Source organism: Neopelma chrysocephalum, unplaced genomic scaffold, assembly GCF_003984885.1.
Source record: "Neopelma chrysocephalum unplaced genomic scaffold, ASM398488v2 Primary Assembly neopelma1_24, whole genome shotgun sequence".
Classification (NCBI taxonomy): Eukaryota; Metazoa; Chordata; class Aves; order Passeriformes; family Pipridae; genus Neopelma; species Neopelma chrysocephalum.
In genome coordinates, this window is record NW_020897693.1 from 11,710,940 (window position 1) to 11,726,222 (window position 15,283).

General features: G+C 38.7%; 1 protein-coding gene across 1 annotated transcript; it reads right to left on the reverse strand.

Moving 5' to 3' along the window:
- Positions 1-3,244: 3,244 nt before the first annotated feature.
- ELF5 (E74 like ETS transcription factor 5) lies at positions 3,245-14,932 on the reverse strand. The gene is made up of 5 exons (XM_027674214.1): positions 14,809-14,932; positions 8,161-8,394; positions 5,838-5,888; positions 3,997-4,192; positions 3,245-3,371 (listed from the first exon to the last, which is right to left on the reverse strand). The coding sequence occupies exons 1-5, from the start codon at positions 14,930-14,932 to the stop codon at positions 3,275-3,277; spliced, it is 702 nt and encodes a 233-aa protein (XP_027530015.1). The 3' UTR covers positions 3,245-3,274.
- Between the last annotated feature and the right edge of the window lie 351 nt (positions 14,933-15,283).

The following is a 15,283-nucleotide window of genomic DNA, read 5'->3' on the forward strand; positions in this document are numbered from 1 at the left end:
TGAGGGGTGTAAAGTGAACAAAGGAATACATGGAGGTCCCTGAGCTGTGACAAAGGGCACTTAGAGGACCCTGAGGTACACAGAATGGCACTTGGTGCTCAAAGCCACACAAAAAGGGACACAGAAAGAGAGGGTGGTGTCACTCCCTCCTGCCCCCCCATTCCCCCTACCTCTCACCCCCCACATCCCCCTTACTTCTCGCTTAAGCCATAACCACAAATGGGAGTTGTGATGGCTGTATCCAGTTTACTCTGGCTTTGGGGGCAGATGGCAGTGTGGTAGCCAAGGGCTGTCTCAAATGGTGAGCCAGGTGGCAGGTATGGAACTATGAGTATAATCTTACTTTATAAGCAGTGCATCATCAGGCTGCACACCAGGATCTCCCCTTGAGCAGGGGGGCCTCTCAAGAGTTTCCTTGAGAAACTTTCTCTGGCTGAGAGTTTCCTTGCCACAGACTCTGGGTAAGTGATTGATAGCACACTAAACTTTAAAAGATATGTAAAGGATTCATTGTGCATATTTATAATCCTATAGATAAAAACTATTGATCAAGTCTGAGACTAGGATTGGATCCAGATGCACCCAAACTCCTCTCTAAGAAGGAGTTTAGAAAACTAGGGGGACCTTTCTGAATTTGTGATTCAATGGGAGAGTCTCCCTGAAAGTTTTGTCTGATCCAGCCCCTCATGCAGTAAATAATCATAGAATCATATGGTTTGGGTTGGAAGAGACCTTAGAGACCATCTAGTTCCAACCCTCCTGCCATGGGCAGCTACACATTCCACGAGCAGGTACACCTTCCACTAGACCCGGGCTGCAGTCCTCAGCACAAGAAACAGATGGAGGGGGTCCAGAGGAGGGTCATGAAAATGACCAGAGGGCTGAAGCACCTCTCCTACAAAGACAGGTTGAGAGAGCTGGGATTGTTCAGTCTGGAGAAGAAAAGGCTCACTGCAACCTTTCAGTATTTAAATGGGGCTTACAAAAATGAAGGAGAGCAACTTTATGCAGGGCACATAGTGATACGACAAGGGAGAATAATTTTAAACTAAAGAGGAGAGATTTAGATTAGATAATAGGAAGAAATTCTTTACTTCAAGAGTAATGAGGCACTGAACAGGTTGCCCAGAGAAGATGGGGATCCCTGGAAGTGTTCAAGGCCAGGTTGGATGGGGCCCTGAGCAACATGATCTTGTGGGTGGCATCCGTGCCCATGGCAGGGGATTGGAATGAGATGATCCTAAGCTATTCTATGATTCTATGATTTTAGGTGGTAAATTTTATTTTGAAAGTACTCATCCCTCAATTCTATGTCTTCTTATAGACTAATTTTATGTGGAGTTTAATGTCCCTGTTTTGTCTGTGGTTAATGATTTTTTCTTTTAGCAAAACAATAGTGTTCTATTGGGAAATAGGTGCTGCAATAGTGCTGCAATAAAATTTGAGCATTTTTCACAGCATGCCCTTTATACCCCATCCATATCTTAAAGGAATTTATCTTTCAAGAAGAATGTGAGTAGCTCTTATGCAGATAAAAAGAAATAAATGGTTGAAAAACAGGCATAAGATGAAGATATCCATAGATGCATAATTTTTGGAAGAATCCTCAGTGATAATCATCTCTAATATGAATTTTGCAGCATTTGATGGGTAGAGGTGAAGTCAGGACATGATGCAGGTTGTACAGTCAGTGAGAGCCATTGCAACCATTCCCCAAGTAGTAAGGTACCAACCTAAAATGTTATTGCAGCAGTACTTAACTGGATAATTCTAGTTCTTGAACCAAATGCTTTCTGTAAAACACAATCATTATTGCAGGCACGGCCATAGTTTTCTGATTTTCAATAACGAGACTTTCAGGGCTAAAGAACAAAGGAACTCAACAATGAACTCAGGTTATGTGGAATAACATGCTGCAAAGACATCCATTGGAAAGCAAGACCAGAGCCCCATCAAAACTCCCTGAAAGCCACTTGTGGTTAGCCTAAAATTGTTGATGGATTTAGAGTTGCTTAAATTTGTAATGTGTAAAAACCAATGTCCGTAATAACTACTAAATGACTATGATGCTTTTAAAAAACACAATTGAATTTTCACATATCATCCTTCATTCTAACCAATTTACTTATTGTAAAGTTAAGGTAGGGAGCACCTGAGGGCACTTACTGCATGTTAATTTTTATTGGTATATGTAAAACTGTATGTCATAGGCTGCTTTGAAGAACTAAACCTATGGTTGTATAGATGTGGGTGAAAGTTCTATAAAAACCTTGCCACAAATAATAATTTGCATTTCAAAATTAATCTACTTCAGCACATGCTTATATTCTTTCCAGAACTGCTTCTTCCAAATGCAAAAGTTACATGAATTCACCTTCATGAGGATTAATAGAAGAAAAATTCAAACTTCTATGCATGCAAACTGCAAAAAGTGACCTTGGATTTCACAGGAGGTAATATTTCCATCAAAATTCTTTATAATAAAAATTATATTAATTCTGCTATATAACAGAATTGATATCATGTGAACAATGGCAACTCACCAATACAGCACAAAGAACAGTGATAAATAATTGCAGTGAACTCTTTTTGGACTCAAAAAACTAAATATACCAAGTATATATATAGATTAATATAATTGCATAGATGACATCAATAGGCAAGAAAGATAGCTGCTTGATAAATAATTCAGAATAGTCTTTTTTCTTTGTTAACTTAGTTGACTGAACCAGTTAAATCCAGACAAATATAGAGGACTGAATTGCTCATTTTGAACAACATATTGAATTCTAGTATATCTGAGAAATGCAATGGTTTAGGGTACATTGAATAAGAAAAGTGTTTTTCTCATGAAATGAAGGAAAATTTTCTGTGTTACTCCAAAGTATAGGAAACTAACTGGAAGATGTACCTAAACAATTTCTTTTAAATGGCAATGAAACAGGGCAGAATTTAATACTTCCCAGTGGACATACTGGCTAAGACAGAGAGAGGCAGGGAGTTTTTAAATATCAACATTAATCCTAATCTCTTGAGCAGCAGTAAAGGGGTACAAAGAGAGAGTGTTTGGCAGAAATCACGAAGGAGAGGACAACTCCAAAACTCGAGTGCTGTTTTTGTTGCTCTAGTCTGTCTTTTGAAGCAGTCTGCAATGAGTTCAACCAGGCTGACAGAGGGGAGAGAGGGAGCAGAACAACTCTCCCTCAAGTATCCATTGCTGCTTTATAATTCAGGATGCGGCACATTCTGTACTGAGAAGGAAACATGAGGCAATTCACATCTTGTTCTCCTGCCATCCATGGGCATGCTTTCCAAACTTGTACACCAGCCTTCTCTCCACTCGTTCCAAAATGCCAGTTTTATAATAGTAACTGCAGAGGAAAAACAGAAAAGAAACAATGGACAAAGTAATAGCAGAAGTCACAATAGAGAAGTTTTTCTCGTGGACTTCATGACAGCAGAACAGTATGTGAATCACCGTGTTCTTTACAGTCAGAGAGCTCCTCTCTTTCTGTTAAATTGCTCTCAAGACTTTAAACAGGTTTAAACTTTCCCACATGCCTTGGAGTATGCCTTCCACTGTTTGAAAGATGCAAGAATTACAAAGAACTGTGATCTTCGATTTGTTGTTCTTTTTCCCCAAGGTCATCACAGTTGAGAAGAAACCATCAGTGTTACTGGAACAGCAAAAAGAGAAATTTTGGGGGATTTGGTTGCTTGGCAAATGTAGTGTAACATTCTCAACTGAGATAAAGTGTGATTACTTTGTTGTCATCAACAGTTACAACTCTATACTGCTTTCTATTTAGCCCTACAGATTTTTTTTTAGAAGCAAAGGAGGCTGGGAGCTATCTCATGATCTAAAGAAAAAATGTGAAGAAAATAACCACCCACCCAATCCTTCCCTCCCACCCCAAAGTTTTCATAATAGTTATGAAAAATGGATGCTGGAATAGAAGCCAAATGAAATGAGGATACTGCTGCGCATTAACTCACCGGAGAGCTCTGCTCAATTTTTCATAAGTCATTCTGTCATTTTTCTTCCTTTGTCCCCACATCTTTGCCAGGGCTTCTGATTTAACAACACGAAAAATGCCTTGTCCCCTGTCTTCCCATTTCAGGATGCCACCATTTTCTTCAGGAGAAAGGAGCAGATCCCTTACAAATTCCCACAAATGAGAATTCTGTAGGTCTTGAACAGGAGGAAGACAAATATTTAGTAGATGTTTTCTTATGCATGCCAAAGTACTAAGGCAGTATTTACAGTACATTTTATTATTGGATTGTCATCCCCACAAACCAATTGCACTTACCTAAATGTAACTTTCAAAATTTTAGTTCATTGCCTTGCTGGAGCTGGCTTCAAATTATTTCCTCCAGAAAAAAAAATAAATCAGGTCATGCAAACACCTATGACACTAGAATCTGGGTTTTTTTACTCCAGGAATTCGTAAATTTTAGTGTCTTGCAAAGTTTATGTCATTCATAACTTCTGTTCCATTGATTGACATTGTACTCAACTTGATGTTTTAAAAGCAATTTTCAAGGTCATTTTAAGTGTTTCAAGTGAAAGATTGTAACAAACATTGCTTACCTTCAAAACAAGACAGTAGTATGAGGAGTTAGAAAGCCTACTTCCCAGCATTGCTAAACTCTGTTATTTCAACTCACTTCAAAAGTTTGTTTGAGAATCAGAAGTGATACAAATAATGTGACTCTCCTGAAAAAGCTGCTAGTGCTGTTATATGCAGAAATCACCTTAACTTCAGATTAGTCATTCAGAGCAGCCCTGCAGAGGACTTTGGGGTGCTGGTGGGTGGACAAGAGCCAACTCTGTGTGCTCAAAGAGGAGAAGGCCAAATGCATCCTGACTGAACCAAAAGCAGCATCATCAGCAGGTTAAGGGAGGGAATTCTGCTCCTCTACTCTGCTCTGGTGAGACCCCATCTGCAGTGCTGTGTCCAGGTCTGGGGTTCTCAGCATAAGAAAGAGATAGACCTATTAGAACTGGTCCAGTGGAGGACCACCATGATGATTAGAGGGCTGGAGCACCTCTCTCATGAAGGCAGGCTGAGAGAGCTGGGATTGTTCAGCCTAGAGAAGAGAAGGCCTTGGGGAGACCTCATTGTGGCCTTCTGGTACCTTAAGGGGGCTTATAAAAAGAAGGGAGAGGGACTTTCTGTACAGGGAGATGGTGACAGGACAAAGGGCAATGGTTTTAAAATGAAAGAGGACAAGTTTAGATTAGATGTTAGGAAGAAATTCTTTACTGTGAGGTTGGTGAAGCACTTTACATCAGTGCAAAAGAACAGGTTGCCCAGAGAAGTTTTGACTGGCCTGTTGCTGGAAGTGTTCAAGGCCAGGTTGGGTGGGGTCCTGAGCAACCTGATCTAGTGAATGGCATCCCTGCCCATGGTAGGGGAGTTGGAACGATGTGATCTTTAAGGTCCCATCTAACCCAAATCATTCTGTGATTCTATGATTCTAAGTGAATAATTAGCATGCAACTGCATGTATTGCGGCACACCAAAACATGAGTTTTTTCTCAATGCTCTGTTCAAAATGCTTTGATTCTGCAGACGTGGAGTTTGGCACATGGTGAGCATGCATGCAATGCACCCCTCCATGATGTGCAGCCAAAGAATTTCTTGGCTTAGTGTTGTGCAGTGCTTCTAAAATGTCAAAACTACCTTAGCATTAAAGAACATTAAAGAAGCAAAGGCCCTCATTCTTTTTCATTTTAGAAATCTCTCTCTTCATCTGCTACATACTGCTGATGTTTGAATACAGTGTTTCCTGTCGAATGGAGCTTATCATGTACAAACAAGTTTACTTACAGTCCTTGTTTGATGGCTTTGTTACTTCTGCATCAGTAAAAAAGGAAACGCCTAAAAGGGAAAAATATAATCCAGTGTTCAGTTATTTTCTTCACAAGAATAACTTATGAACTGAAATCTAAAGCCAAGTCCTTGTCTACTGCATCATTGCTAGTGAATGTACCTTAGAACAGATGTAGAAAATACAGACTGCAAAAACACGAAATAATTTTTCAACTCATTTGCTGCAAAAATGATTTATCCTTCCCACTATTACTATATTTGTGTTGTTTGGGGATTTTGTTCTTTAATTTTTGGGGGTTTTTTCTTACGCTTTGCATTGTGCCTGTATATCTCTGATCTTGTGATTCATGTGTATTGTTTCTTTTCCCTCTGTTCCCTTTGCACTTCATTTTTGCTGTTGTCTATATCACAGCTTCTCTCCCTTTCTTTACACTTAGGTGAGTCTTTTTTTGTTCGGTTCCTTGTCCCTTGAAAAATACTCCTGCAGTCTTCCCTCCCTCCTTCCCTTAAGCAAGTAAAGATCATCGCTATGGCTGGAAATCAGATCTTTGCAGGGCTGAGAGTTGTCTGCTTTTTTAGAACCATGTCATCTTTTAAACGAGTATTTACATTCACAACATAAATAAATGCATTGCATATACAAATCTGCATTCAAGAAACTTAACTCATGCTATGAGTGTGGCATACAAAATTGGGAAAAGCTTGACTTAAGCCTGCTTGTGCAGCCATAGTTTGGTCATTAAGTATGTTGTAGTAATGTCTTACATTACTGTCTTTCCTCACAGGTCTTAAGCAATTTATAAGGTGGATATGCATGAGCATATGTATTTCGTTCACTGCCAAGTGTTCAATCTCTCTACTGACTATAAAAAATTAATTTTCTTAATGAGATTTTCTTCACAGCTCTGAATTCTTTAATTCCCTTAATAACATCCTTATCTCCTGCATTTAATAATTGCCTTCTGAATGGCCTCTCTGACATAATATATGAACACTAACTGGGTGGAAGAAAGTGATGGCAGTCACAGAGCAATTCCAACCTAAACCAGAGTGCTATTTTGTTCTTGTGACAGTCTCTAGTCTTTCTTATCTCTCCCAGTCTTACCTGTCCTACTGATGTCTCAGTCACTGCACAACCCTGCTTCATTTTGATAAAGCTTATCCACATATTTTCTTAAGCACCTCCTTTTCTCTGGTCTTCCCAGTCTCTCAAAGATCCTGTTTCAGCTTCAGCCTGCCCTTCCCTGTTTGCTGGGTACCCAGGTCACCCTCTACTGCAGCATTCTGCCTTGCCACCTCTCTCCCACTGGGCAGTTCAAAAGTAGGCAGTGGACCAGGGAGGGATGGATAAATTCCAGCGCATTGTGACTAAGCAGCTGTTCACCACTGGGAGCTGCTGGCAGTGTCTGCTACCACGAGGTCCTCCAGGACTCGCATGCCTAAGTTTTTAATTCTTTTTCAGCAGTCACATAACTCCAGTTTGGTCAAATACTCCCCTAAGCCAGAGAAGGCTTGAGCCATTGAGGGCTTCAAGGAGCTAAAATGCTCCTCAGTGTCTTGTTGCGGGGGCACAAGGAAATGACATTCTGGATTTCCCTGCTTAGTGGAAACTCCTTTGTTCATATCATCACAACGAACCTGGGTACAATTGCCCTAGTTAGGCATACACAGTAATCTTTGGCAGGCATGACTATAGAGAAAGGGTATCTGCAGCAGAAATTTCACTTCTATTTCACTTATTCTAAACTACCAATAACTTAGTTTTTGAACCTCGACTCATTTAAGCATTAATAAGTCTTCTAAGACAAGTTTGAAAATAGTAAATTAAAAGTGTTTTCATTCAAGACCATCATTAAGCATACTATTAATGAGATGCATACTGCAGTGATAATAACCTCATCAAACAAAACTTCTTGCTTACTTTTTAAGAAGCAAAGCAATCTTCACTACTTTGAGTTACAGGAATAACAATATGTTATGTCTTTCTATATCCTGTCAGGATATAGACTTCCCTTGGATCAATCAGGTTGACCGGTTTTAGTAGAAAACCAAAGGAGAGAGAAGTGCTTGTGTGTATTTAGAGATTTTACTGGTTTACAGAGATGTGCCTGGTCTATGTGTGACTGTGAGGCCTAAGGTTGCAGTAAGATTTTCTGCCTGCCATATTTCTGTGTACTCCTCGTGCAGAGGTGCATCTAAGCAGCCTCTGTACTTTGCCTTTTTTCAGTGCTCGAGAACATGGATCCCACATTTTCTTTTAGTGTGAAACACACAAAAATTCAACGCTTTGTGTTTTGAGTTTGATTTCTGGAACACTAACCATGCATCCTGATATTCTGTAAGATCAAATACAGGAATTCACCACAAATGCCTGAAGCTTCTAGGAACTCTTCTTGAGTCATGTTGCATAACTGCAAGCCGTTGATATTAAAGTGGGGAAAGGAAATGCAGTTGGCATCTAATTTGTACTGGTCGCAGCAAAACTGCAACCACTCACAGACGTTGTGCTCACTCCAGTATTCTGGGTGGATAGATGTCCAGAAAGAATTAGGATCTGCAACATATTTGACAAGAAAAAGGAATATTGCAATGAAAAATTCACTGTGCATTTCATTTTAATAAACATATTTCAAACAAAACTAATCCTTCTTCCTTCTCCTGACTGCAGTTTTCCTTCCTTATTCCTCTCAAACACATCAAGCCCTGTGTTTTGCATTTTTTGCTTCCTATTGTACAGCCTTTTGTATTTCATCCTGTGTGAGACATTTCAAGAAAAAGTGCTTACACATGGGAAAAAAAAGAAAATGTGCCTCTTAATACTGCAGTCCAAAAAATTAAAAAAGTCAGAGTATAGGATTTGTGAGAATTGAGCACTCTGTAATATAAAGAAGTGATGTATTCCTAGACTAAAATAACTTCGGTCTTAGATGTGAAAATAGTCAAAGCCACCTAGTTACGCTTTGTGGAAGATAGGTAAATAACATTGATTTATTACATTTTTTCTAAGAATTCCAGCAATTCTTTCATTTATTTAATCTAAAATAATGTTAATGTCATCATAGGGAATACTTGTTTTGTTAGATTAGAAAATGAAAAACATACTACTCTGAAAACACATCACTGGACAAAGATCTTCCAAGTAAACCTGCCAAGCAGTTGTAACCTAAAACTGCTTTGCCAATTAAATTTCAAATTTTTTTAACAGGCTTCTTTCTGTCCTTAGCAGTGCAGTTACCAGGAAAATGTACAGAAATATGCATATATTTGCAATAATTTTTTCCCCTAGAAAAATGTATTACTGATCTTATGTCTAGGCCTGGTATGATAAATATATATAATACAGTTAACAAGCATAATCTGTGATTTAAACACTTTTTTTTTCCTAGAATCGAAACACAGGCTCTTATTATTGAATCTCATTGGGTATAGTGATGGGCACACTTTTTAAAAAACTCCGCTTTTTCTTTCCATGAGCTAGACTGCTACACACAGGCAAAAGTCTGATCTTACAGTCTTCTTCTGCTGGATTCATATGCAGCTACCTTTTTTGAGTGATTGTAAGAAGCAGAGGCAATGACAAGGATATGTCCTTTCTGCATCCATTCAAATAACATTTAGTGAAAACAGAATTCAAGTATGCACCTTGGAATCATTATTTTCATTCATTCGTTACTCAATTTTCTTCTATTCTTTTTAAGGATGATTAGTAATTTCTCTCAGTTGAGATTCTTAAGCAGTTACAGGGATCCAATCCTGATCCTTACTTTAGGATCTTTAAGGATTCTAAATTAATTTTGAATATATTATCTGTAATACTTATATCACTGGAGTGGAGCAGTTGCAGAACAGTAAATAGCGAAAGAAAGGCAATAAAAAATGTGAATGAAAGTAATGTGAGGAAAACAGAAAGAGTTTAGTTCATTTTCATGTCCCACAACATCTTACACTTGATCCGTATTTCACAGTTTCTTAGTCCAGTTATCCATTATTTATTATTTCATTTTCAAATAAATCCTGAATATTTGATTTTAGGGATTGCTTATATGAAATTGTAATTTAATATAGGTTATGATAGCACTGCAAGTCGAGTGAATAGTATTTGTCTGTCTAGACAGCCAGTTCAGAGTGCAAAATGATGCAAATAGGTTGGAGGAGTTTCCATAGTAAAATTAATTCGAAGGGCTTGAAATTGTGACAGAATAACTGTAATATGGATCTTGCATCCTACTTGGATTCTGTAAAGTAATTAATACTTCTAATTACTTTAATTACAACTCCTAAAGGTTTACAGAGGAATTTGTGGTTGCTTTCATGAATCATTCCCATGCTATAAATATCTTCATATGTATGCACATACAGGATTAATGTAATACTGCGTGCTGTGTTTTAAACCCTGAGACGCTACTGTGACATTGTAGCAAAGCCAAGAGGTGGGCAGAAGCTCCGGGTCTGACTTTTGGGACCCATACCTTTAGGATATTTGAATCCCAGATTTTATTCACCTCCTTAGTTAAAAGGAAAATCAGAGGAGCTTGCCATTGGATTAACTTCATAAGCCCTGCAGACTGAACACACCTGGCTATGTCAGAGTCTGAAGGCTTCTGTGGGGGAGAATGGGAGTACTGGGAGCAGCAGGCTCACAGGCCTTCTGCCAGGTAAAAAACAAAAAGTTTTAAAATTAGGCTATAGCTCTACTGGAATCCCAACTTCAGAGGCTGCTCAAGAGAAGCAGAAAGTTGGATTGATCCTTTTCTGAATCAGGAATTATTTTTATTTTTTTTGTAATCCTCTGCCAACAGCCTCCAGCCCCCCTTAGGAAAACTGGAACATCATCATGTCCTTAACCAGACAGATTTACCAGGAGATGAGTGTCCCTGTGGGGCTGGGCACAAATCCAGCCCTGTGTTTCAGGGGCTGCTCTGTGACCTGCTGCCACAAGCCAGTCTACATCCTTTCCCCATATCTGTGTGCAATACGTAGCTGAGTGAAAAGGTCATGGCTTCCCTTTTCTATCTACAACTTCACTTTTCTATCTATAAGACTGTTGAGTTGCTCATTTTTTCCTATCTTAAGGCAATATGAAAGAAAAGTGGAAGTATTTATTCTGCCAATCCACAGGTACAGTGAATAACCTTGAAATACTTTGGCCATTGGGCTTGAAACTTTGACTTTGTTTTGATAAATATCGTCTTCTCTGACAGGATTTGTGTTGTCATATAAATGACACAGCATGTTTCATTCATGGAACAGCACTCATGTAGTCCAGTTTCTGTGTTTTCTTTGGTTTTAGAAAGGCTCAAATCATTCTTTTTAAGTATGCCATGGCCCCTTGAAGTACTACTGTATATGACGAGCATTTTAAAGGTGCTGACACCAACACCTCATCTTAGCATGTGCTCATGCCTTTTCTATCTCATATCAGAGTAAAGAATTCAGGGAGCTTTCCTGACTTGTAAATGACGAACATGATCAAGGTATTATGCCACTAAGGAGGGAAAGATCAGCCAAAGACATAGAGTCTATGAAAGATTTCAGGGGTTTTTTTTAGAGAAAAAGAAAGGGGCAGGTAAAATTTCATACCACCATACAAAACCACAAGGGCCAATAGATCCCCTAGTGACAAGAACAAACCAGAATTGTGCCTGAAACAGGATGATGATGGGTAGCAGAGGGTGCAGAAGAAAACATAGAATTCCGACCTTTTCCATTCCACCATTTTAAGGTGATTTCCACTGCCTGTTCAGCTGCATTGACTATCTTATTGTACTTTTCATGGAGCCTGGGTTGGGCAGCCCTCAGAGAATGGCATCTCTTGACATAATCTTCCCAGACTACACAGCTTGTTCAATCAAGAGACTTGATTGAAGTTCCCTAGCTAAGGTGACACCTCTAAAATGAGTCTCCTACTTTGTGGGGGATGTGGTTTTATCAGTGGTGACAAGTGAAGCTGTGGAAGGCAATAGTCTCAAGTAGGTTCAGGAATGCATGCCAAACGAAAGACAGCTGTCCAGATTTTTCCAGGGATACATTCTCTGCTGCATGGCATATGCAGGCAAGCTAATATAGTATGTGTGGGAAAATATAAGTGGAGGGAAATACTGCCATCAGCCAAAACAAAACTGTCTGGTCTCTTTATATGTAGTCCAGTTTTAATATAAGGCAGGGAGATCATTCCTATGTAACACAGTCCACCTTTTTGTCTGTTGGAAAAGACATTTAATTTAGTCATAATGTTTGAAATTTAGAAGTCAGAGATTATGTGAATTTTCTGTATTATTTTGCCCTTTTCACCAAGGGCTGGAAAACATAGAGAAGAAATGAAAAATCACACAATATTTTTTATGTCACAAATTTTAACATCCTCCACTTTGTATTAAAAAAAATGCCCTGAGATACAAACGCTGATATATTCCGATAGCCAGAAAATAAAAGCAGTAAAATCACCAGTGTGGGAATGGAAAGGCAAACTAACTCTGTGGTTCTCCCCATGGGAGCATGGGGGTGGCTGCACTGTCCCAGATGACAGTCCCTCTAAGCCAGGGTCCTGTATCTGATCGGGCTTGCTGGAACTACTTCATGTTTTTGCAGAAATTATTTTAGAAACTTAATTTGGGCTCATACATTAAAATACTAGTGTTCTTTCTAGAACAGGAGCTAAGCCTAGCAGTAGCCTGTAAATCAGTTGTCTTCATCTGTTTCTTTCTAGACAGTCTTGCCATCACTTTCTCTTCTGCTTAACTTGAGTTTCTACTTCGTTTCTACCTAGCACAAAACAGGTTTTCAAAAGACGTTGGGATCACGATCCTTAAGCCTATTACTGTCACCAGAAAAAAGTGCAGGTTGAATGTTATTAGGTTGACCTACATTCTACTCTGGCTGCAGAGTAAAGTACTTTTCTGTTCAAGGGCTGCTTATGCAATGTAGTAGTGGCTTCATCTGTGTGTTCTAGATATGTTATATGTACTCCTTGGCTACTGTGGAAGAAATGATAAGAGAATTCACAGGCTGGTTTAAATTTGATTCAGGAGAGAAATTACTGTAACTAGAAAGGACTCCTAGAAAGCCTAAAAGCATGAAGAATTGAGCAATAGAAAACATGTGCAGGAAGAAACATAGCTCCTACCTTGGTCAGAAAAGGCTAATTACTTCCTCAGCTCATCTTTGCTTAGCAAGAGGCAGTCTGACCTGATTGTTGCGTAAAGCTGTGTGTCTTAAGAACTAAGGGAGCTTTTCACTTAGCTACAAGTGGAGTTCAACTTAACATGATTGCTCGAGTATAACTGCTGCACCACTGTTCATCTGGATGAATTCAGAGCTGCGCAGGTGTAGCACCACAGACCTTATACAGTTAACTAGTAATAGACCACAGTAAAGTTATATATTGTCAAAATGCCTCAGATGGGCTGTTTTGCCTTTGACAAACGTGTATATGCCAATATCAGAAGTTACTTTGGGATTATTACCCACAATGTTGTTGTTGTGGGTTTTGTATTTGGGGTGTTTTGTTTGTTTGTTTAAAGATGCGGAAGAAGGTTGAATAACAGGTAGATCTTTAATAAAAATCAAGGCAAAAGAAGAAGGGATCCAAAATTAACTTTGAATGAATCATGTCAGGTACTTAAAAGTGTATGTTTAAATTTTAAAACAGATTGCTTTCTGTGAGTTTGGGAATTTTAAATGAAAGTTAGGACTGTATTCTAAGACGAAATGAAAACTAATATTAAACCAGTATGATTTTAAAAAAAATTCAATTCCTGCAGGACTTTAAATACAACCACCTTGAAGCAAGAAGATTTATATTCTATCTCATATGTCAAACTTAAAGATATAGAAACAAAACACTATGTCCTCAGTGGTCATGGATTAGCACCATCAGAAACCATGTGGAAATTACTGTTATTACTCAAAATGTGTCTTGGTGGGAAAGTTCTTTTCCATAAGACCACCAGTATTCTCATGTAAAAGAACAAAAATAGCTTTGGAAGAGAAAAATTTTGCATAGTCGTAATTTTTTCCCCGCTTCTCACCAAAAGTTTGGCTCATTAACATGAGTGGGTTGTGCTACCTCCCTTTTCAGAGCCTTTTGAATTATTCAACCTGAGCACAGAGAAGAATGCCAGGACTATTTAGGAATTTAATCCGATCGTTTAGAAGGGAGAAGATTCTAACAAGCAGTGCTTACTTAAGCTTCTGAACAAGGACCTGACCTGACACCAGAACATTTGGAATAAATTCCTTCAAACAGATTAGGAATTCCCCACATGAGATGCATGACCTGGTAAAGCACAGGTTTTCCATATGCACAGTTAGAACATTGCACCCTTCACATTGGCAATTTCTGTAGTGGGGATCTCTTGCACTATTACAGGTGCATTTCTACAGCTGTTCTGTTCTCTAGGGGCTTTCAGAATCCTAGTCCTTGCCGTCTTAGTGTGTATTTACCCAGCCTCCACTATTCATTACAAAGCTGCCGAGTGTATGAGGAACCATAAATCTCCCAAAATAAATTACTCTTCCATTCTGTAGCTGAAGTGGTGTATTGTGGGTATCTTTTCAGTGAGAAATGCTGGATTTCAAACACATGGAGTAAACAAAAGGAGTCAAGAATCTGAAGCCATAGTTGCTGTGCTCCTCATAATGAACTATGATGGCCTTTGAAAGTTTCTGCTTGAATTAGGTGTATCATGTTTTTAAATAAGAGGAGAAAGCATCAGTTCAACACATTGCATGACAAACAAAGCTAAAGTCGCTACTATTCCTGTGCACCTATAACTGACATGACTGGTGATATGCTTGAAAAGGTCAGTAAGACCAGAGCAGACAATGCGTATAACAGAAGGCTCAGCAGCAGTTTCAGAATCTGTAGCCTTTTTGCTGCATGATTTGTCTGAAATGAATTGGATTCAAATCACTCTTCAGTTTCTGACACTGTACAGTTTCTTTTTTCTGTTGGAGTCTGTCTGCATACCTCTTTGATGATCACAGGCGGTATAGACATCTTCGGTAGTCCCAATTAGTCCTGTCGAAGACATCAGGGTTTCGCAAACCATTGTGTTTGGTAGAAATGTGCTCTGAGTTACTGACTCCAGCATCACCTTAAGATATTAATACTTTAGTTGAAGATGAAAAGATAATATTAAGGACCAAAGTTTTAAGGCTATAGGCATTATTCCCTAGCTGTGTATGTATAGTTCTATGAGGTACAATTGCCCACAGTCATTTAAGCTTCATCTGAAGCTAATGATGATCTTCTGAAAACTGCAGTGAAGTAACTGAGAAATTTAGGAAGAAGGCAGATGACTAATATACTACAGATAGATTTTCAGTTAAAATGATTGTAATGATACATTCTTAGGAACTTGATAATGAAATCTATGGATATAAAAATAAGAATGAGCAATAAACCAATTAGAAACATATTCATGATATCAACATTATGGTTT